The 26,097-nt window shown below is 34.7% G+C and overlaps 1 protein-coding gene across 1 annotated transcript in view; it reads left to right on the top strand.

Moving 5' to 3' along the window:
• LOC149790401 (uncharacterized) overlaps window positions 1-25,953 on the top strand; it is a 263,333-nt gene extending 237,380 nt beyond the window's left edge. Inside the window, exons 38-43 of the mRNA XM_089972455.1 lie at window positions 1,082-1,275; window positions 9,177-9,250; window positions 10,599-10,763; window positions 15,153-15,372; window positions 20,827-20,859; window positions 25,333-25,953. Of these exons, the coding sequence (XP_089828581.1) occupies window positions 1,082-1,275; window positions 9,177-9,250; window positions 10,599-10,763; window positions 15,153-15,372; window positions 20,827-20,859; window positions 25,333-25,503 (857 nt within the window). The 3' untranslated portion in view covers window positions 25,504-25,953. The remainder of the gene's footprint in view (window positions 1-1,081; window positions 1,276-9,176; window positions 9,251-10,598; window positions 10,764-15,152; window positions 15,373-20,826; window positions 20,860-25,332) is intronic.
• The last annotated feature ends 144 nt before the right edge of the window (window positions 25,954-26,097 follow it).

The following is a 26,097-nucleotide window of genomic DNA, read 5'->3' as shown; positions in this document are numbered from 1 at the left end:
GCCGACCTTGTTTTGATAACTGACTTCCGGAAGTATTTGTTGTATTATTGCCCTGAATTAAAAATTGGCCTCCTTTGTATTATCACATTAATTATGTCTTTTGAATCAAATAAAGGAGGTGGAATAAAAGAAAAAATAAATGGCACAAAATCCTACAAACTTAAAATCTAGCGGCCCCAGTCATGTCGGGTGATCTGACTTCATTTGATTAATCAAATACTTATAAATGTTATTGTGTATGTAACATAAACTACCTTTAATTAACTGACTCTTTCGTAACTGTGATCAAAGATAACAAGACAGCCAAATGAAATGAATACTTCGTAAAATAAAGAGCTTGATTTCACAGATACGGACCATTGTGGGCAAGTGAGTTTAGGAGAATTCTTGAACTGGCACTTAGAGATATCCTCAAGGATCATAAGAAGTTTCATTATTAATTCCAATGAAATCACAACGTCAGTATTGTACTAATTGAGCAATAAAAAAATTGAGTTTCAACATAGACAATTGTCTCACGAAATAAACTTCTCGTGTTTTTGAAAAAAGGAATCTTGTCTGGTGCTGTATCAACAGCTAGTCTAGTTCCCTGCTCTGTGGAATCCTGATTTTGGCAAGATAATAGCAAACACCATTACGTGAACCAGACTCATCAAGAAAACAAAAAGCAGTGACATAATACACATATTTTTTTTTGCGTACAAGTGATGGATGTTGAAGCCATTTGGAACAATCTTTCATATATTGAACATTTTGAAAATAAATATTATTTAAACAGAATAACAAACAACTTAATTAGAAAAAGCGTATTATTAAAGATTATTATCAATGTGATTGTAAGATGAGGATTCAGTCAATAAACAGCCCAGTTCCCTAATACCGCTCTCCCCCACAGACAGTTTTCTCAATGTTGAAGCAATTTTCTTCAATTTTTGGAGGTCCCTTGATAACTCGCACCTTGTTTATAGTGCGGTCTATGTTTGTATACCCCATTGTGTGGGAGTTATTGAGGGAGAGGTGTAATTAAACTAATATTAGATTTTTGTGTCTTAAAGTATGAATTAATGCTGTATTTTTACAGGGGACTGGCGACAGTTCTTCCAGCTTCCCACTGCCATGGAAAGGAGGCGAATGAACCAGGTTAAGAAAGAGAAAGCTGCAGGAAAATTACGGCAAACACATCTACCTCCAATTTCATACTTTACTGAAAACCTTCCTATGCTCCCAGGAGAGGCAGGCATGAGACTCCTTCAGACTGTCAGGATTGGAGAAAAGGTGAGGAAGTTTTTTCTCAGCTAACCTATGAAAGAAAGTGTATTCACAATTTTTTGTAGGTTAACTATTTCCATGTATTTAAAGATCCAATGAACAATGGTCCTTCTGTGGAAATAATATGACCCTTCTCCAACCCTTGAATTTAAGTGCCAACAAAAAAGTAATTTTTTTTGTATAACCATGAACATTACTACCCATGAAAATAAATGAGTTCTCAGTAATTAACTGCTGAAATGAAAGAAACTTTCTTATTGATGAAAACAGTTAGGTTTAGACATGAAATGTGTGTCTTTGCAAACGTTATTTTTTTCTTCATTCCAAACCATATGTGACTGTAAATTATTTGTCTGCATTTGTATCATGTATAGAACACCTTTGTGCCACCTTTGTGTTATGTATAGAAAACTTTGGTGCCAAAAGTTTGTAGAGTTTCTGACTCGGTGACATAACATTGTGTATCACTCACACACTGCATATTGATTGTTTCCTGTTTTATTTGTAAATAAATATATTTGGATGGAATCTGGAATTCCATGAAATTTTTAATAAGGCAGAAAAAAAGTATTATCATGTGCTTCCTTTACATGAATGGTAGAGCTCAGTTTTCATCCTTGGGAAGCTAGAATATCTGGAGCAGAAATTGCAAGAATGCTGAATATCAAAAAGAGTTCTGTTCACAAATTGTTTGGAAGGTATTCTGCCTGGAGAATTGTACAAACAGGACAGAAAAAAAGAAACCAAATGTAATGGCAACCTGCAGGATCAATTTTCCCCCAGAATGTAAAAAAATGTCATAGAATGAGTTTGGATTACATTACCAACATTTTTAAAAACACCTGTTGAAAGAAAGCTTCAAGAAGGGTGATAAAAAAGAATTGACATAATTTATCTTTTTATAGAAGTACTGTAGCAACAAAATTAAGGGTCAAGGAGTTCAAGAGAACAATGCTTGCCTTATGTAAAGTCAGATTATTGTTGACTTTTAATTAACAGTGAAAACAAATAGCAAAGTTTATTGATGAAATGACAACAGATCTTTACCTTGATTTTGACTTTCTCTTTATGGACTTTATAGCAGTGATTATAAGCAAGTGGTCACCTTTGTTCCAAAGCTGTTCTGACACAACGATAATGATTAGATTTATTTCAGGTGTGTTATTTCAATTATAGCAATGATATCAATTAGTGGTCATCTTTGTTCCAGAGTTGTTAACACCCAAGATAATGATCAAATTCAGTTCCTGTGTGTTACTTGTATCAGTCGTATCAACCAGGGATCAGTTTTGTTCCCAAGTTGCTCTGTCACCATGAACATAATTAGTTTTCCTTCAAAAATGTATTTCTATTATAGCATTGGTATAAACCAGTGGTCATCTTTCTTCCAAAGCTGGTCCAACATGAAGAAAGATTTAGTTCTTTATGTCATTTCTATTATATCAATGGTACTGTTTTATCAATGGTATAAACCAGTGATCAACTTTGTTACAAAATTGTTCCATCGCCAAGACAATAGATATTCATGTGTATTATTTTTTTTAAAATATGTGCCGTTAAACACTTTTTAATGGCAACTATTGCTTGTTCTGCCGCTTTTCTTTCATGCCAAAAACTTACTGTCCATTTGACATGAATACATCCTCCCACAGAGTGGAGAAAAGTCAGTGTGATCTTTTGCACACCACAATGTGTTGCATGGTCATGCATATAAGGTAGGTATTGCCTGTCATATTTGTCATGGATGCCATACTATATAGACGTCTGCCAGACACTATAACCAGAGGAATTATGCAACTTACTGCAGTTTTTAATTAGTCTCGATGTCACAACTATCTGTTCCGTTTTTTAAATAAGAAACTATATCATAGCCTTTTTCCATTTACAACTAAGTTCTTTAAAGGGGTTCTGAGGCTACCTGATGTTCCATCTCTTAGGTGGACACACATTCCTTACATATATAAAAAACACTGTGATACAGATAACTCTTTGTGTTCTTAGGAAAATCAGAATAGGCCCTGCGAAATGTTGAGGACATCATTTTGTCTGTCTTCAATTTCATGTTGTATACTTTTTATGTTTGCCCATGCTACACACTGACATTGCATATGTCTTTGAATGTTACTTTAACAAATAAAGTTCACAGGTGATTTATCTTGTTTTTCAATCAGAAAACTACAGGTAATTTCCATAAGGTCAACTCTTTTGTTTACTTTATGCATAAACAGCACAGGTGTGCACATGGTATAACACTGCATACAACCAGGTGAGTTTCACAGCAACATCATACAGTGTTCTTACTGTATACATAGAGGTGTATGTGGTACGCTATACTGCATACAACCAGATGAGTTTTGTGGCAACATCATACAGTGTTCATAGTGCATACACAGCATGCATTACGACACTGCATACAACCAGGTGAGTTTCACGGCAACATCATACAGTGTTCTTACTGTATACATAGTTGATGTATATGGTACGATACTGCATATAACCAGATGATTTTTGTGGCAACATCATACAGTGTTCATAGTGCATACACAGTATGCAGTATGACACTGCATACAATCAGGTGAGTTTCAAGGGAACAACAAGTGATTTCAGATGACAATCCTTATTTCTTTATTACATGATAATGTCCGAAAAGTTTGCTTGGCAGTGTGGACACAAAAGGGCCATTAGGATACTCACACAGACTGCATAAATGCCCAGTGCACGTGGAAAAATCTTTGCACTTTTTGCAAATTCCTGGATTCTAGTTGATTCTAGATGCCCATATCAAGGCCGGAGAACATTCTTTTCACATCTTCTTTTGAAATTTCAAGAATCTCTTCAGTTCTCACTTGTTGGGACAAATATCTTTACAGCCAGCAAAACCCCTTCTAAAAGAAGGGTCTTGACATTCAAGAAGACTTCTGCCTGTATGGAGATGATGAACACTTCCCAATGTCTCTAACAGCGTGCATGCCTCAGCAGGTTGCTCCCTCCTGTTAGGGAAGTAGAGCACCACAATGGCAGGTTGTGCTCTCCCATTAGGAAGGTAGAGTACTGCAATGGCATGTTGCACTCTCCCCTTAGTGGGGTCGAGTATCACAGTAGCAGGTTGTACCCTCACTAGAATGAAGTGGAGCACTGCAACCATGGGTTGTGCCCTTCCAATAGGGAGGTAGAGCACTGCAATACATACAGTGGAACCCCGCTATAACGCGCCCCGCCATAACGCGAATTCGGATATAACGCGGTCGTAGCATGGCTCCCGAAATTTCGTATATTCATTCACACATGAAAAAAAAAAATTTGGAGAAAAGTAAAAAAAACAAAACAAGAAATTAACTTCATTTTGGGCATGAGATTAGTTGTGACTTTTAAAATAATATGATCGTGGCATGGTTCCTGAAATTTAAATTCATTTACGTGTATTTTTATCGGACTGTGAAAATATTTGTTTAACGTACGAGAAATAGTGTGTAAAACGTTTATTATAATTTGGTGGAAGAATTCGCGTATGACTTTTAATAATAAACGATCGGAACTTAACAATTTATCCAGGTTCTTTAAGTGATTTTGGAGAAGTGATCGTGTATGAATTCTAAAATAATACGATATATATAACGTACGAGAAATAGTGTGTACAACGCTTGGCTTCTGAAATTTATCAATTTGAACAGGTTGTGGTGAAGCTCCATATTCTACTCTAGAAGAGAAAACTGGTTTCATTAGGTTTTTGAATTGTTAAGCCGAAGTAAACATTATCGGAAGTGTTACTTATTACGGATCCATGAGTAAAGCCAGTAAATCGTCTTTGTGATTGTCTTCCATGAAATCTGTATACAGTCGTTGCTCAAACAATAGCCGACATGGGCTTCTTATTTAACTGCAATCACAGCCAAGCAGCAGACAAAGCTGTGGTTGATACAAGAGTCGCACAATTTAATAAACATCAAAGGACGAAAGCCGCCAACATGTGTGCTGTGCTTGGCGGTGTGATCAAACAACAAACAGTTGAAAGTAAATAATATCCAATACAGACACCGTATGTAGACCCGGGAATAGCTGCATGCAATGACCGTACGATTTCAGACGGCAAGTAAATGGTTTCAATATTTTGTTCATCCTATATTTTACACGACGAATTCAGACTATTACAAAATTATTGAATATTTTAAATCTGTACGATTTTCCATGAAATTACATCCATTATGGATGAACTGCATGCCACGACGGCACGGTAGCATACGGTGTTGATACACTTTTCATGATATAGCGATAGTCTGGTATTATCGGTCAATCTGTATTATCGTTCAAACAAATAAAAATTAGTAAATGTTTTTAATGCACAGTAATAACCTATAAATATATTAGCCATCGATTATTTTGAATATATCTTAATTAATGCATTCCAGTTAATATTCATCTGATGATAAGCCGACTTTTGATCATTGCACATGTATACACGTATATGTTCTCGGAAAAAAAGTTAAATATTGTAAAACCCCGCATTAACGCGACCCCGCTTTTAACGCGATCCGATTTTATGGACCCCGATCATCGCGTTGTAGCGGGGTTCCACTGTATTGTATTTCTGGCAATGTGTTGCCACCCTTCTGTTAGGGAGGCAAAATGCCACAACCCATGATGTACACAGTGATGAATCAATTGAAGACGAGGTCTACTACATCACTCATTGTCCTCATGATATGGAGACAGGGATAGGATTGAGCATCACCCCCACCACCACCATCACACCCCATGCAGGATTTGCCATCCATACACAGGACTCAGACTAGGGACAGGAACCACATCACTGTTCCCCTGTTTCCAATTATACCTATGAACCTTTATGGGATGTGGGGCCTTCCACCTCAGGGCCCTTGAATCATTATACCCCCATGGGTATGAGGACATTGCCATCACAGTTGAAGTGATGCTGCATCTCATGTCCTACCATCATCACCTCACCAGAAGGCTGAAGGTGTTACATCATCGAGTGTATACAGACACTGTTGTCTCCCTTTGTAACTCTTGATGGACCAGGAAGCATGGTGGCACAGAGTGCTCATATACCTGATCCATCAGGAACATAGTTTTGCCCAGATACCATTCAACTCTGAGCATCCTTGTCTATGATGACGAGAATGTACTCTGTCCTTGCAGACTCCAACAAGTTCAAGACAGAAGCTGTGGTAATGACACCTTCACTAAGGCCCACCCTTCATCTTGGATGGATGAAGAAGAAGAAGTCTGATCCTTTGATAAGGCAGTAAAAAAGGTTTACAATCTGTTAATCCTAGACTTGTGTCCCAAACCATCTGGCACATAAAAGATCCTTTCTAATTTGGAAAGATCCCCGGGATACCAACTCAACCAGACCTCTTCTCCCACATTCATCCACTATAGAGGAATATCGTGGAATCGATACCTCTTATTTCTTCTTCCATCTGCTGGGGAATTCCCCTAAGTGGCCTATCAAAATCCCTCCCTTGGACGTGGATATTGCTGTGGGAGCCTAGGCATGTCTTCCCATCAAAACAGTTGGTGCCATGGAGCTGAAAACCCGGTTACTTATAACCATAGCTTTGCATTCTGTCTTGTTCTCAGTTACTTCCATTAGTATGCTAAGAAAGGCTTTTTTGAATCCAGTCACATTATAACACATGTGGACACACATCTCAGTATGTGTTCTCTATTGTTGTAGCATTATCAGCAGACTTTGTACCATGACACTGCATTGGACTCATCGAAAAACATGCTTAGCCAGAGTAAAGACCTTCTGAGTGCTGCTTCTTAAAATGCCGAGACCTTCTTTGGTGGCCTCATTCCTACCATGGATTCTCAAGATTTGCTGGATCACCAATACTGATATTTCATCTCCGCCCATGGTCCATCACAATCGACCAGTAAACAAGATCAGTTTTTGAATGTTCTACATACAATGGCAAGTCAGTTATAAATATAAATAATAAGGCTGTAAAATAGATCCCTGTAGAACTCCTTTGTTGACAGACATTAGTTCTGATTTAATGTTACGCATGGCAACTTGTTGGCTTCTGTCAGATAGGTATGGTTTGAGCCATGAGAGTAATAAGAGCATTTGTACACTTCAGGTTTCCATGCAAGTAAATGTATATTATGGTTAATGACATCAAAAGACTCCTTAGAATCAAGATATATAGTTCAACCAATTTATCATTGTTCATACCATGCAACTAGGCAAAAATGATCTTTGTTAATGCAGATTGACGAGAGTGGTTTGGTGTAAATCCTGTTTGGGATAGGTGAATTAAATAGGATTGTGAAAGGTAACCAGTGAAATGCTTGGTAACATTTTTTTCAAACAGTCTGGATATGGTTGGCAGAATAGATATTGGTCTATAATTATCTGGATCTGATTTTGAACTCTTTTTGTAAACAGGCATAACCATGGCAACCTTCAGTTGAGGTGGGAAGATTCCCCTAGCAGTGCTTTGGTTAATTACATACAGTATAAGAAATGTAGCAGTAAAATCAGGACATTGTTTTAAGATGAATTAACATATCTGAGCCACTCCAGTTGATTTCTTCCAATTCAACTTTTCAGTTAACTTGCTACATCTACACAAAATATAAATGGAATTGTAAACTATACATTTTCCAGGATTTTGACTTAATAAACTATTTTAACTTTTGTATTTTTCACAATCGTTTGTGATATATTGGAAGTTATACTGGTTACATTAATGAAGTACTCATTGAATCTGTTAACAATATCATGTATATTATCAGTTTAATGTCCCATCAATTACTGGTTGATTTGGTGTCTTACTGTTCCTGTTCAGAGTAAAATTCCTCAGAATTCTCCACATTTCTTTTGGACTTTATCTATTTTCAACTGATATTTTATTAAACTTTCTTGTAGCATATTGAATCATAGTAGTACATCAGTTACACCAGAATTTATAGTTATGGCAGTCCATGACTTCATGAAAATAGGCTGTTTTGTTTTGCTTTATTGATTTCTGACATGATCCAGATAGGTTTTGAGGGTGTTTAATTCCCTTGTTTTATTGGAGTATGCTGATCCAAAACAGTGTTCATAGTAGTATACCGGGTTTGAAGTTCTTCACTTTAGTCTTATATTTTTTACACAGAATAGGATGGAATTTGCTAAATCAGATAAAAAGTTTTGAACATTTAATTTTTCTTTTGAAACATCTGTAGGAGATAATGTTATGCTTAGCATCAGATATATCCTTACTGTTTCCTTTGCTTGTGATACAAATTGGATACCATCTCACCTCTGTCTGCATAGGTTCAAGTCTCAGATTCAGCCATTGTGGGTATGTGAGAAAGCTTGCCAGTAGCTTCTCATGGGTCGGTGGTTCTTTCTGGGGTTTTCCCAGGTTCTTCCTCCACCATTAATACTGGCTGCCATGTATAGCCTGTCGTGTGCTGAAAAATGGCATTAAAGCCTACAACAACAACAACAAATTGGATAATGGTTGGTTACTGATAAATAAAAGGCCTCAGTACTTCAGTGATATTCTCTGACTTGTTACTATAAACATGATCAATTATCATACTTGATGGATCAGTGACTTTTGTAGGAGAGATAGAAAGAGATCTGAAGCTAAATATAGGAGAAATAAGCACACAGGTCTGAAAAATGGGGCCTATTGTACCTATCCTCTGTATAAACTTCTTTGCAACAACAACATTCAGCACTGAAAAATTATCTCGCTTTGTCTTTTTATCAAAAAAAGGGCAAGTGTTTATTGTTGATATTGACTCTTGCTGGCACAGTAAATCATGAAATGCAGCAAAAGGGCTGATTTGTGTCAGGTTCCATATTAAACTTACCAGTAAAATTGTATTAAATTTGTTATTAAAATTAACAGTTATGTATATTCATTTTCCGTTACTTACAGGTGCCTATTGATGGAGATCATAGGTATAGGGTAGAGCCTCTGCCTGGGAAACTTGCAGTCCACACCCAGAATGAGTGAGTTTTCTCCCTTTGTTTTACATGAAGTTTTCATCAGTTGAATGTGAACTGGAAACTCCTATAAGTTGACTTTAAGCTTTGTAATTATCGAGTAATACTTCAACATTTTGTCCTTTAGACCCAGTTGATTTTCAATACAGCTCATAAAAGTAAGTTTAGCTTGAATAGATTTCAACATAGTATGACATACTTTCATTCCTGGCAGGCTCATCAGTTCAATTCATATTGTACTAATACATATGTAGACACTGTTGGTATTATTGATACTGATTTGAATATTGGCTTGATTCTGAAAGGCACTGAGCTCTAGTTTGCAGCTGGGTATAGCTTGAGTAATTTTCTGATCATATCCAATTGGTCCTCTGGTGCAAATTAGAAACAGATATTCTCTAATTATTCATAAATAATATCGCTGTCTTCTTTGATATGATGGGGATATAAATAATTCACTATGTCCATCCATCCACATGCCCATATTCCTTGTCCAGGCCATAATTCCATTACAGCTTCACTCGTTGTTATCGTACTTGCAGTGGGTTCATTTGTAGATGAACATGTATCATGCACCAAATTAGGTCACTATGATGAGATATTTATTTGAATTGGGATATTGAAATACAGTATGTATTTGCATACATTTGGTTGGTTGTATATACATTCCTTAGAAAATGTTCTGGAATTCCTTGAACATTGTTAAAGCTATAAGCATATGAAACTTGGGTCATTGATTGACTACCTCTGCCACCACTCCCACCCCCAAAAGTATCCCCTGGATCATAACTTAGAAATTATTGAGATCCCCATGTTATAAACATGGATATACACTTAATGGACTGAAAAGACAAATTTCTATATGTTACTGAAGTTGACACTTCACACACACACACATACACAGATTTCACCAATGGACAAAATATATGAATCAACTGACACTGACCCTGGAGTGCTAGGCCAGAACATTCTACCAGTTCTCACTACTTGGATAGAATCCTGGAACAAATATAACTAGTCAAAATTGTACCACCACACTTGCCTCAACCACCCCCACCCCTGTCAAAATCACTAAATTATAGTCTACAAAATTGTTAGTGTGTGTCATTTGCCTGCCATATATAACCATATGTCAAATAGCCCTGAAATGTATTCAACTCTTGCTTGTACTGTATATAAAACTTATTCTGGAATAAGTTTAAAACTGGATTATTGTTAGATTTTATGAAAATTTTAAATAATCACAAATAATCAAGCGAATATTTCAAGCCTATGTCAACTGAGGACATTTCTAAATTTACTTTTCTCCTCCACTTCATTAAATTTCTTTAAATTTTTTGTTTTATTTTTCCAGGGATGCTGGTCTGAGCAATTTTGGAATAATACAGATGCAGTGGACCACTGGCGTTCCTAACTTCCAGCCAACTGTCAGTATTCCCCCATCCCCTCCAGTTCTCCCTCGAAACTCACATCGGCATGGCCAGCACCAGGTTTCTAATGCAAAAGAGAATTTCCATAGGTTTGTACTATGCTTGAAGTATTGTTCATCAAAACTGAAATTTATTTTAGCCTTATCTAAGAACGGCAAAGCAGAAAATGAGGACAATAAATCCTTGCTAGGGTTAGCACCTTGTCGAGGAAGTCTATGTCAAGGAGTTATCATATGTCCAACTAAAAAATAAAATAGACCTATTCTGCCATTACATAATGCACTGGCAGATCAGGAGAGTCTCTGTTGTTTCTTCTACCGATAACTCCTAAGAAACTGTATAGACACAGATCTACTCATGCATTATGCAACAGCAGATCTGGGTCTGTGTAGTATGCAGTTTTTCTGCTCAAATTATATTAAACCATACATGAAACAATCATTCATTACCTGATTTATACATTTGCAAGAGAAATAGGTGGGTGGGAAAACTGTTTATCTGTATACCATTACATTAATACTTTCATTTGTTTGCATGTGAGTCATACATTAATTACCTTATTCATACATTTGCAAGAGGAAGAGGTACCATGGGAATACTGTTTATCTGTATACCATTACATTAATAACTCTCATTTGTTTGCATGTGAGTCATACATTAATTACCTTATTCATACATTTGCAAGAGGAAGAGGTACCATGGGAATACTGTTTATCTGTATACCATTACATTAATAACTCTCATTTGTTTGCATGCGAGTCATACATTAATTACCTTATTCATACATTTGCAAGAGGAAGAGGTACCATGGGAATACTGTTTATCTGTATACCATTACATTAATAACGTTCATTTGTTTGCATGTGAATCATACATTAATTACCTTATTCATACATTTGCAAGAGGAAGAGGTACCATGGGAATACTGTTTATCTGTATACCATTATATTAATACAGTGGAACCCCGCTATAACGCGCCCCGCCATAACGCGAATTCGGATATAACGCGGTCGTAGCATGGCTCCCGAAATTTCGTATATTCATTCACACATGGAGAAAAAAAATTTGGAGAAAAGTAAAAAAAACAAAACAAGAAATTAATTTCATTTTGGGCATGAGATTAGTTGTGACTTTTAAAATAATATGATCGTGGCATGGTTCCTGAAATTTGAAATTCATTTACGTGTATTTTTATCGGACCGTGAAAATATTTGTTTAACGTACGAGAAATAGTGTGTAAAACATTTATTATAATTTGGTGGAAGAATTCGCGTATGACTTTTAATAATAAACGATCGGAACTTAACAATTTATCCAGGTTCTTTAAGTGATTTTGGAGAAGTGATCATGTATGAATTCTAAAATAATACGATATATATAACGTACGAGAAATAGTGTGTACAACGCTTGGCTTCTGAAATTTATCAATTTGAACAGGTTGTGGTGAAGCTCCGTATTCTACTCTAGAAGAGAAAACTGGTTTCATTAGGTTTTTGAATTGTTAAGCCGAAGTAAACATTATCGGAAGTGTTACTTATTACGGATCCATGAGTAAAGCCAGTAAATCGTCTTTGTGATTGTCTTCCATGAATTCTGTATACAGTCGTTGCTCAAACAATAGCCGACATGGGCTTCTTATTTAACTGCAATCACAGCCAAGCAGCAGACAAAGCTGTGGTTGATACAAGAGTCGCACAATTTAATAAACATCAAAGGACGAAAGCCGCCAACATGTATGCTGTGCTTGGCGGTGTGATCAAACAACAAACAGTTGAAAGTAAATAATATCCACTTTATTATCTGTAAATTAAAAGGGTATGAAATTGTACATCCGTTCAGCTTAATTTTGTTTTATATAAAAAGTGATTCATAACCATTGCAGGCCTTCATTACTGAGTTATCGAGCTTTATCTGTGTACGTTGTTTGCTTATATAAAAAATATTTTACTGTTATGGAAAAGCAAGTTCAAAAACGCAAGTCGTTTTCTGCTAAAGAGAAACTGTATGCCCTAGATCAACTAAAGAAGGGCAAACAACAAACTCAGCTTGCCAGAGATCTAGGAATCAGCGAGTCCACTTTGCGAGGGTGGAAAACAGATGAAGGAAAGCTCCGTAGTCTACCCAACATTCTTGAAGAGGAAACTGGTTTACAGCGTAAAAGGGTTAAGTTAGCTAATGACAATGTCCTAGATTCAGCTTTGTACCAATGGTTTGTACAAGCTCGCTCAGAAGGTGTTCCAATTTCTGGCCCAATTCTGAAAGCCCAAGCAGAGAAATTTGATCGCCATATCAATGGAGATGATTCCAAATTTAAGGCGAGTAATGGCTGGCTAGACAGATTCAAGAAAAGGCACGCTATCAGCCAAGTTCTTGTGTCTGGGGAAATCCGCTCCGCTGACAAAGAGGCTGCCAATTCCTACCCGATTGGGCTTAAAAAGTTGCTGGAGGACGGTTGCTACACAGCCGACCAAGTTTACAACTGCGATGAGACTGGTTTATGTTATAAAATGTTACCCGATCGCACCCTTGCAACCAAGACTGACAGTCACAAACGAGAAGGTTTCAAGAAGAGGAAGGACAGAGTGACTCTCTTATTTTGTGTTAACAAGTCTGGCAGCCACAAAGTCAGACCTCTGATGATTGGAAAATCGAAAGCTCCCAGATGTTTTCATCATGTAAATATGAAGGCACTTCCATTTCAGTACACTAACAGCAAGAATGCTTGGATGAATAGCTCCATATTTAACGACTGGTTTCACAAAACATTCGTTCCAGATGTTCGGGCTCATTTACGAAAACTCAAGCTGGAGGAAAAAGCTCTCCTCCTGCTGGATAATTGCCCTGCCCACCCCCCAGCGGAAAATCTTGTCAGCAGTGATGGCAAGATCAAAGTTTCGTACCTCCCGAAAAACACTACGTCAGAAATCCAGCCACTTGACCAAGGCATAATTTCCGTATTTAAACAAAATTATCGCCGTGAAATGATAAAGGGAATGGTAGCAGATAATAACGCATCCGTCGACACATCATTGGCATTACTCAACTTAAAAGAAGTATGTCACCTTGGAGGTAAAGCCTGGGATGCTATCACTGCACGCTGCATTGAACGATGCTGGATAAAGGGTCTTGGGCCAGCTTTTACGCCCTCGACACAAAATGATAGTGACGATGAGCTTGAATTTACAGGATTCACTGAAGACGACGTACGTTTAGCAGAAGAAGCACTCAAAAAATACGAGCACAGTCATCATGATATCCTTAACTGGCATTCAGTAGATGATATGTGCCCTATATACGAACACATATCAGATGACGAAATTTTTACAAATGTCAGCAGGAAGATTGAAGCTGCACAATCAGAACCTGAAACCAGTGACGATAATGATAACGATGATGATGGCACCCCAACTCCCCCACCAAAAGTGTCTGAAGCAGTAGTACATTTAGAAGCAAGTTTAAGGTGGCTGGAAACACGAGATGTTGACAGCGTCAAAGTCCTTCAATTAAGAAACATTCTTGACTTTGCTAGAACCCAACAGTTCGCGGCAAAGAAGCAAACGTCATTGGATATATTTTTCAAGAAATGATGAAATTTAAATTTGGAACCACACTGACTTTGCACTTTGCGCAACGATTAATTTAGCAGTTTTCACATGTTTCTTTTGATGTTCACAAAATCTGAAATAAAAGTTATTTGCACGCTGAAATCATGCGTTGATTGTTAATTATTCTTGCAGTTGTCGCATATGATAAAATTTTAGCGGTATGAAATTTGTACAGACACCGTATGTAGACCCGGGAATAGCTGCATGCAATGACCGTACGATATCAGACGGCAAGTAAATGGTTTCAATATTTTGTTCATCCTGTATTTTACACGACGAATTCAGACTATTACAAAATTATTGAATATTTTAAATCTGTACAATTTTCAATGAAATTACATCCATTATGGATGAACTGCATGCCACGACGGCACGGTAGCATACGGTGTTGATACACTTTTCATGATATAGCGATAGTCTGGTATTATCGGTCAATCTGTATTATCGTTCAAAGAAATAAAAATTAGTAAATGTTTTTAATGCACAGTAATAACCTATAAATATATTAGCCATCGATTATTTTGAATATATCTTAATTAATGCATTCCAGTTAATATTCATCTGATGATAAGCCGACTTTTGATCATTGTACATGTATACACGTATATGTTCTCGGAAAAAAAGTTAAATATTGTAAAACCCCGCATTAACGCGACCCCGCTTTTAACGCGATCCGATTTTATGGACCCCGATCATCGCGTTATAGCGGGGTTCCACTGTAACTTTATTTTGGTTGCATTGAATATATTGAAATCATCAAGTATTTGAGTTAAGGCTTCAGTTTGGCATTGCGTATCTCTCACCAGTTACAATGTTAAATATGAACTAAATGATAAAAACTTTATCTTCTATGTGTCCTTTTCTTTTCTCAAGATTTCGACCCTCAGTGGAGGATCTGAGTTTCTTCTTGCCTCATTTAATGGGACAAGGGCAGACAACTCAGTCTCACTCAAAGAACTATGAATGGGAGCATCCCTTACCCCCACCACCAGAGAAAGAGTCAAGGACGAATCTAACTAATATGAAAAAAGATCATGATAACTACTGCAAGTACTACAAACTAGTGAAGAAACAGCTTCACTTCTACACTTCAGTAAGTAGCGTCATATATATTTGCAAGAAACTTTTATCAAAAGTTAATGATTTATTCTCCCTTGCTTTTAAGATAGGTTTATATTCTGACCACATTTTTGCAGGAGGACATATAATGCATTTTGTGCCCATCCATCACATCACATTATTGCGTTCGTGGGAGCTGAGTTGAGGCCTGTGCAGTGACAAGTTTATTTACTGGTCTGTTTTATTATGCCACTAATATTATCATTTATGATAAGTAAGGAAGATATATTGATTCACAAAATTTTTTGTTTGTTTGTTTATCAGAAAGTATCTGTGTACGTGAGAAAGATAAAATTGGGCATATTTCACTTGCAGTCTCTCTGAGCACAATTCAGAATAACCACAGATACAACTTAGCATGTTTTCAGACTGTGACAGAAACATTGTGAACACAGATAAATAAAAACTGCTTGCAGTAGACAGATTAAAGTTGATAGGCATGTTTCTATACATATGCAATCGACATGATTAGATTCTTATATCATTAAAACAGTTTTTGAAATTTTTATATTTTAAACTGAATCTGAGATATTTGTATGCAGCTTTTTACAAATAAATATCGAGCTCTGTTTTTTCACTTCCTAAAATAATGTTTTGCCATTCATGATACATTAATTTTCTTTGCCAATCATTTTCAGAGGCATCATTACACATCAGCAAAATCAAGACCATCAACAAATAACTTCATTAACATTTGATCATGTTTCATCAGCATTAGCTTAGGGTTGTGGAATACCAAGGTACATCTATACTGTTATCACATTGATGCAGTCTTAGTTGCTAGATCATGTCAACTTGTCAGCATCAGAAAATCAGGATCATTATGAGACGTGAAGTGTCAAGTCATGATCTTGAATTTCTGATGACAAAAAGATGTGATCCGGCATTCAGGATCAGATTACTATGATAATGATTTTTTTGTTATATATCTATCAGTTTTCTGGTAAATTAATAAAATCCCAAATGTAACTGAATAAAAGGAAATTGCTTAGCATTTTAACCTTTCTGACACAAACTTCATCTTAAACCATAAATGAAATTTTCATTTTTTTTTTTAAACAGCAGATATGCACAGGAACAGCAGTTTTTTGTATGAAGCATAGGCAACAACAACAGTCACTCATACTGTCACTGTTAATACTCTAACATGAGTTCTTTGATGTATGGGGACATCATATATATATCTTATGCAGTTGTCAAATTTTGCATGTCAGAAGATATCAACGGCCGAATAACTAGAAAAGTTTCTATGTGAAACTCGGCTGATAGCACTGGAACTGTTTATGGTGGGACATAATGAGAGGCTCTGATCATGATTTGGCATTGGATTGACAGCATTTTTTTTAGTTATTTTCAGTGGGATTGTTGAACAAATTATTGGAACTTGATGATTCAGATTTATAAACAAGAATGTTACTCATTTCCATTTGTATGTTAGGTGAAGTTATAGCATAGTTATTCAAACATGTTCATCTGTAACCAGGAAACAGTGGGGAAGAAGTAGTTCCAGCATCATTTGAGAGTATGGTAATACAGAATCAGAAAACGATAGTATCATTTTCCTACTTCTGGGATTTTACAGTTAAATTCTGGCTTATTTTGGGGTAGGAAATTTATAGCTATTTGATAAAATATGGAGAAGCAGTTCCAGCCTAGAGAGTTTGAGATTATTGTACCACAGAGTCAGAAAATTACAGTATCATTTTCCTACTTTTGGGATTTCTTAGTAAAATTCTAGGGGTAGAAAATTGATAGGTGTATAAAGAATATATTGTATTATTAGCATTAGCTTACGGTTGTGGAATGCCAAGGTACAATCATGTATCATCAGCGTTAGCTTATGGTTGTGGAATGCCAAGGTACAATCATGTATCCTCAGCATTAGCTTATGGTTGTGGAATGCCAAGGTACAATCATGTATCATCAGCATTAGCTTACGGTTGTGGAATGCCACGGTACAATCATGTATCGTCAGCATTAGCTTACGGTTGTGGAATGCCAAGGTACAATCATGTATCGTCAGCATTAGCTTATGGTTGTGGAATGCCAAGGTACAATTATGTATCATCAGCATTAACTTACGGTTGTGGAATGCCAAGGTACAATCATGTATCATCAGCATTAGTTTACGGTTGTGAAATGCCAAGGTACAATCATGTATCGTCAGCATTAGCTTATGGTTGTGGAATGCCAAGGTACAATCATGTATTGTCAGCATTGACATAGGATTGTGGAATGCCATTGTACAGAATTGCACAAACTGTCGATCTAGCAGCATGAGAAAATGGGAAATGGGATTTTTATGAAATTGCTGGGTACTGCACATGCATGCCATTAACAGGAATGAGCATCCAGAATTCTGAATCCAAAAATCTTTGTTTAGATGAAATACTTTTTGCAATTACTTTCTATCTAGTTTCAAGGCTAAAACATGTAAGAGATGTAAAATGATATCTCCATATAGTATTCTGTTGCAAAAGAAGTGAAAGTTAAAGTCTTTGTTATGTTTGTCTGTCCGTCTACACATCCATCTGGAATCTGTTTAAGCATTAGAGCACAAATACTATTAAAATTATAACCATGAAATTTTACACACTTTACCATGGAAGCAAATCTCCAGGTTAGGTTATCAGACCATTGCAGCAATATTTTCAGGTTGCTTTGGTCATCTTTTTTTTTTTTCTTTACACATTTATAAACTTTTTAGACATAGACTTTGTGGACAAATGCATTGTTAGGACAATTAAGTTTAGCCATGTTGGGGTAGATAAATTATATTTGGTATGCATGTTTGTATGCATACGTATATGACCTTGTTCATTATTACCATTATGCTATTTTGTCAGGGTTTTTGTCCAATCTAAAAGAAAAATATTTTGAACTTGTATTTATTTGGGTTTGCAGATGTGTTTCATTAATTCAAATCTCAACTTCTCTGAAAGAATATATATTTTAGCTTAACCTTTGGAGTAAGTCTTAGATTACATTCTCATTAGATGAGGATTAGTACCAAAGAAGTTATATTATCCACCAGTCCAGAAAACATTATGCCATCTTATTATGTACAATGACCCTTATCAGAGAAATAATACAATAAATTGTGAATAACATTTTGAAAAGCTGAGAGAATTTAAGTATTGGAGTTTGAAATTGCAGTATAGGAAGGCATCTAGCAATGTTACCAACATTTCCCACATTTGAGAATACATTTTGTGATATCCATCAATGTTACTACATTCCATGTGCACATCCATCTATTTGAATGTCTATCCACAAACTAGGTTAACCTCAGTGTTAATGATTTTACTTAGCTCACTAAAAGACAGAACAGACAAGACAAAAGTATTTTCTTTTTAAAAAAGTTTGACTTGTTAAAGAAAAGCAGTTGTAAATTATGTGATGAAATTATGATAAAACAATATAAACATTCCCTAATGATTCTTTTTTTTTTTTCTTTCATTACAATTTCCAGCAATCTTATTGACCAGGCCCTTTTTAATTTTTTTTATTCATACCTGTATGAACATTAAAAACAATTTAAATCACTGAGTCTTACCCAATGGTGCTACTTTACCAACATTCACAAATAATTTTGTGTAAAATATTTGCAAACTACATTGATGTAATGTTTGTTTACATCAAACTTGAGGGTAAGGTGATCGTATCAAGGTTTCTGTTTACAAGAACTAATGCTGTGAATGTAAAACCAAGCAAAACCCCAAAATAAATTTAACTTTGTAAGAGTCATCCTGAAACTTGGTTCCAATACAAAATTTTGATAATCAGTAACAAATCAAAATTACCAAATATTCAATCCAGCATTGATACTCAAGTCACCATAATGCTTGCACAATGCAGCGCGCACATCTACCATTCGCTTACAAGGAACGTTGAGTGAGAGTAAGCATGACCTGACATGCCAAATGTTCTTCCAGATTATATTCTGACTTTTAAATATTAGCAATCACACATTACCAATTACATTTTGACTACCACATATTAAAAAGGTTACATCTAGTAAGGCCAAGATGCATGGGTTATTCAAACAGGACTGAATGGTTGATTTCACCCAGATATTAAACAAGCTGTTACTTTTAGGTTTATAGCCATATTTCCATATGGGGACCATAGAATTTTTAAAAAGAAGTTATCATTCTTTTCAGTTGTTGTTCCTGTTGAAATAAATAAGTTGTGGAATTTTAATGTTTGGACCTTACTATCCTCACCCTTGAAAACAATGGAAGCTGTCCTTTACTGTTGCTGAACTATTCATCACATGCAAATTATGAATATTGATTCTTCATTTATTAATGTGTGATTTGGCGGGGTTCAAATGGCCTATTTAACACACTTTTTAACAGATTTTACCATATTTTGTCTTAGATTTAAAATTTGGTTATAAGGATTGAACAGTTGACTGTTTTGGTTCAATGAAACTGTGTAAACATAAGCATGATTCACTTTGGAGATCTTACAGCTTGCACTATATTTTTTGGGTTCATATTTCAACAAAAGTAAAACAAATAAATGGTGAATTCTTAATTGAACTAAAACTTTTACTTGTTTTATTTATACCTGGCAATTATAGATAGCAAGATATCTGCACAATATTGAGTTAGCCGAAAAACTATGTCAGGACATGAGATCAAGAGGTGATTGTTTGTAAATTTATTCATTGATCACTTTTCACCAGCATTTGTTCACTCACTGTTTTGTGGACTGTAGAAAGCACATCAAAACATCTCACTGTTATATAGTTGTCACTACATTTACTGTTGCATTTACATTTACTGGTGCCACTGGCATTAACAGTTTGCTAAAGTTTTCATTTAAAGTTTCATTGGTATATATTTCCTAAAAACTTTGATGGGTTCTCATCATACATGGCATGAATTATTGTGAAGCTATAATTTATTGTGGGACATGCTTGATGACTCCTTTTCCCTAGAGGTCGACACTGTCATAGAAACATTGTGTTAAGGTTTTGATTCTGTTTTTTTTTTATATGCTTATGTTTCCTAAATCCTACGATCATATTTTTGTACTTGAGATGAATCATTAGGAGAATAAGACTGACAAGCTCACTAGTTCACAGTCACATAATTTGCTTTAAGGTTTTGGTTAATGTTTTTTATTTGCTTACATTTCCTAAACCCCTTGATGGATTTTCGGTCATTCTTAGGATGAATCATTGTAAAGTGATGAGATTTAATTCTTCGAACATGCAGAGCGAGGTCAAAGTCAGACATCTTATATATATGCTTTAATCATGGCCTTAAGATGCTGGTTCTAGCTCACTTGTTGCTATGTTGAGCATAGTGATGGCAAAGGGAAAAAGCTCCAGAATCAAGAATTTTGTGTAGATATTTATTTGGTTGAGCTGCTTTGTGTGGAGATAATCTGACATAAAAGAAATTCTTTATTTCAGCCGCCATTAAAACCAAGGAGGAGATTGTTACCAGTCAGTAAACATGAACAATTTCCATTACCATATTTATTCATATATATGATACATTTGACTGAAAATAGTCTAGACCTAGATCTGTCACAGTGCAATACAGTGGTAGATGAGTATCTACAATATCTGAAATTATTGTGTAGATCTTGATCTCTCACATGGTACACCAGCATATCAGGATCTATACAGTTTGAAATAGTGTAGACCATGATGTGTCACCATTTCCTACACCAGCAAATCAGGATCTACACTGTTTGCTTGAAATCTTTAAGTCATACAAAATAGTCATTAAAGATCCTGATCTGCCAGCGCATTTTGCAGTGACATGTGGGTCTGTGCTATTACAGTTGAGTGCACATTATACATGAGAAGATATATATAAATGTGGTTATTATTATATACCCAGCTGTTGATTTCTGATACAAATGAATTAAGTAGATTATGATGAGTAATTTTATACATATCGGACATTGTCAAGCACTTTTTTTGATGCTATTAAGCACATCTAGGCCCGATAAGTTTGCTGTTATGAAACATGACATTATGGCAGGTCTGTTTTGATGCACGTGGAACGTCATACTATATATTAACACATAATTCAGTCAAAAAATTATAAAACATTTCTCAAAAGATTTTTTATTCACTTTAATTTCTTGAAAATGAATTTGAAAATACAATTTTTTTTTTACAAATGGGGTATATAATAAATAGATTATAGTGTTTGTATTGCTGGACATTGTAGTCTCACTTAAAATATACGTGGCATCCAAGCTTACCACAATGTATTTTGGTCTGGCCCACAATATCCAACAGCACAAAATAATATAATCTATAATTATAATTGCTAACATGCAAATAAATACATTCTAATACATTAGATTAGCGCTTTAATGTTTATACGAAACAAACAGCATTCACCCTGATCATTATTTGCATGCTTGCATCAAACAGGTTGCACTGATCTTTGTTTCTTCATGTTAAACGCAGTAATATAACAATTTTGGATGTCCACACCTTTAAAAATTCTTTACATTATGCAGAGAGTTATGTGAGTCAAAAGAACAGGCTATAGAATCTAAATTAAACATGATTACTTGTAAAAACAGTATGAATACATAGAACACATTCACCATGGTTACTAATGAAAATACCATGAATAGTATAGAACAAGTTAAACATGATTACTTATAAAAACACTGTGACTACTATAGAGCAAGTTAAACTCAATTACTTATAAAAACACAGACTACTATAGAACAAGTTAAACATGATTACTTATAAAAACACTGTGACTACTTTAGAACAAGTTAAACACAATTACTTATAAAAACACTGTAACTATTAGAGAACAAGTTAAACACAATTACTTATAAAGACACTGCTATCGAACAAGTTAAACATGATTACTTATAAAAACACGGTGACTACTTTAGAACAAGTTAAACACAATTACTTATAAAAACACTGTAACTATTATAGAACAAGTTAAACACAATTACTTATAAAAACAGTGACTGCAGTAGAACAAGTTAAACACAATTACTTATAAAAACACTGACTGCTATCGAACAAGTTAAACATGATTACTTATAAAAACACTGTGACTACTTTAGAACAAGTTAAACACAATTACTTATAAAGACACTGCTATCGAACAAGTTAAACATGATTACTTATAAAAACACGGTGACTACTTTAGAACAAGTTAAACACAATTACTTATAAAAACACTGTAACTATTATAGAACAAGTTAAACACGATTACTTATAAAAACAGTGACTGCAGTAGAAAAAGTTAAACACGATTACTTATAAAAACACTGACTACTATGGAACAAGTTAAACACGATTACTTCTAAAAACAATGACTACTATGGAACAAGTTAAACACGATTACTTCTAAAAACAATGACTACTATGGAACAAGTTAAACACGATTACTTCTAAAAACACTGACTACTATGGAACAAACACGATTACTTCTAAAAACACTGACTACTATGGAACAAGTTAAACACGATTACTTCTAAAAACACTGACTACTATGGAACAAGTTAAACACGATTACTTCTAAAAACACTGACTACTATGGAACAAACACGATTACTTCTAAAAACACTGACTACTATGGAACAAGTTAAACATGATTACTTCTAAAAACACTGACTACTATGGAACAAGTTAAACACGATTACTTCTAAAAACACTGACTACTTTGGAACAAGTTAAACACGATTACTTCTAAAAACACTGACTACTATGGAACAAACACGATTACTTCTAAAAACACTGACTACTATGGAACAAGTTAAACACGATTACTTATAAAAACAATGACTACTATAGAACAAGTTAAACATGATTACTTATAAAAGGTTATGGATACTGTAGTTGAAATTAAACATGAGTATTTTTAGAATGGTTATATCTATTCAGCATACAATTTCATTGCTTCTAACTAAGTGTAGAGGTGTTCATTGTTATTAAAAATTCGTCTATTTCAGTATCCTTCCTGGTTGGCACAATAATTTTTCAGCTAGTCACAAAATTTTGTCCTGAAATATACTGACCAGTTTGATTATTTCATGTATCAGAAAAGAGGCTGAACTCCAGAATTTTCTGTTCAGAAAATGGCTCCTAGTCATTTTTAATCAATATCTATTATTAACTAGAATTTTCTTTTACACAACATGTGTTTTAAGATGAAAGAAAACTTGATTTTTTCCAGTATTCCTAAATTACGTAATTCATCATGTTTCTTTCTTTAGAAACTAAGTTCCTTTCGTCATTTTACAACCTACAGAGTTCATTATGCTATTGTAAATCAGCACCTTAAAGGCAAGAATTGGAAGGCAGTAGAACAAGACTTTAAATTTTCAATTGCCAGACACACTGTATGTGCCTTTTATTGAAATGAATTACCATGAGCAGTTTTCATGATCACTTGTGCCAGTATAGTTTCTGTCCCAAATACACCGGCACAGATCTTGAGAGGCAACTCTTAAAATGGCTGCCCCTTTTCAGACACCATCTCTTGAGACAGCAAAACAGTATATTTGTACTATTTTGTCCCTCAGAAGAGAAGACACTCCTTATTAGACAGCAGAATTCCCATACAACTGGATAGTATATTTTGTTGCCATTTTGTCCCCCTTCAGGAGTGGCCACCCATTTTTATATAGCCAGCATTTCAGTGCGGAACTAATGGCTACTGAAGAGAAGGACGGCTGTATGAGAAATTTGTAAAAATACTTTTATAACTTTTGCCACTGTGGTTGTGTAAGTGAAAAGAAGAGTTTCATTATTTGGCAATAAATGCAAAAATTAGCAAACTACAAGAGATTACAAATAAATAACCAGAAAGTGTACAAAACTTGTACAAAATTAAAATTTTGATAAAATAGATTATCAGAAATATAGATGTGTAGATTTTCTACCTGATAAATTTTCTGTGAATTCCACTATGTTTAAAGTCTATGCCTACTCACTATTTGATTTCAACTAGGAGTGTTTTTAAAATAAAACTTTAGAAGTTAGTTGACTTAATATTAAAGCTTTGATTCTTTTGTTTAAGGTGATCCTTGCCCTCTGGCAAACATGTTATGCATGGAATTAAAAGATGAAAGTTTTTGACACACAGAACAAATGAGCCATAATTCATAAACACTATCTTCTTAACCAGCTGTAACATTTTTATTTGTGTTGAAAGGCATGAAGAGGGGTCCCCTATTTTTGACTTGCATGATGTTGACCAAAAATTAACATATGCTTAACTATACATTTTAATTCCTTTAGAGATTGTATTCGGTTATTAATAAGTAAACCAAAAACTTTAAAATTGCATGAATCACTCAATAATGCTGATTTTGAATGAGAGGTGTTTCAGTTTGCATGATGAAATATGCATGTGTAATAGAATTCTTTGACAGGGCATGTTTTGTATGTTTACTGGTGTCAGCATAATGACAGTTGTAATAAACATTTGTTCAGATTTTTGTTATTATTGATGGAAATATTCAAATATTCATGGAAAAAATATTTTAACAAATAAGTTAGAATTACTGTATGAATTGAATTATTTTTTAAATCATGAAGATTAAATGTGAGTTAAGTGTATATTAAAATTTTCTAATGAATCAAGCAATCATGCAGAATTGGAACTTCACTTATCTTTTGGTGATGAGCACATCATTTGTTTTTGTACTTGATAGAATCATTGTTCAATAAAACAATATGTAGAAGTAAATATGCATAATTTATCATACTTTCTAAGTTACAGCTTTAGATATGTCACTTGCATACTGGTATAGATATACTTTAATTATAGTACACTAGTGATTTTTTAAATTCTGCTGGTTTTGCTTTCAAGGGTAGATAAAAATGTACAGTTTAAGTGACTGTAAGATTAAACTTTATTTGAATAAATTTACAGTTTTTCATATTCTATGGCTATATTTCATTTTCTTCCAATTCCAGAAAAATCCAGAAGACCTAAGATTACCAGAGGTGGTTGTGAAGCAGGCCGACATGGTATCTCAAAAGAAAGATAACATGCCAAAACAGACATCAAAGTCAAACTTATCAAAATCAAGATCCAATGCCATGCTGCCCCCTATCAAACTGGGACAGCTGGTCAAAGTGGTCTAATAAAAAGATTCCCAAAGTTTTACAAGGAATTTATTTTGGATGGTATTTAAATCAAGCAGCAAACATTTGGTTTTCATTTTTTACATTTGCTGTTGTAAAAGATCCTTGGAATTCCTTATGATTATTTACAATTAATTGTGATAGAGTAGCTTATGACAAGCTGACATCATTGACCTTTCAGTATTAAAAGATATATGACTGCAGTTCTGAAGTGCATGGAAATCATTATAATTTTTTTTAGTCTTTGAACTTAGATTCTTGTTATAATTCACTTTCTGTGATTAAGATAAAAAGTGTAAATATGAAAAAAATAAGAGTTTCCTGGTTTTGTTTTCTTTATATTTAAATATTTGATATCAGTACCAATAATTTAATCCAAATTTACATAAAGAAAGCGAGAGAATATACTTTTAGACTTTGAAAAATTGCTAAATAAACACTTCAAGAACTTACGTGCCTCACATTTTTTTATTTACCGTGTCTATTAATAATGTTGGAACATTTGAATGCATTGTTGAAAGTGTATGTATGTTTTGTGTCTCGATGAAAAAGTTAAGAAAGTCTTACTGTTCCTTCAATTTAGAAATGAAGATA

This window comes from Sinohyriopsis cumingii, chromosome 10, assembly GCF_028554795.1.
Source record: "Sinohyriopsis cumingii isolate HCF-2022 chromosome 10, ASM2855479v2, whole genome shotgun sequence".
Taxonomy (NCBI): Eukaryota; Metazoa; Mollusca; class Bivalvia; order Unionida; family Unionidae; genus Sinohyriopsis; species Sinohyriopsis cumingii.
Note: the sequence above shows the minus strand (reverse complement) of the source record. Positions and strands in the feature narration are given on the sequence as shown.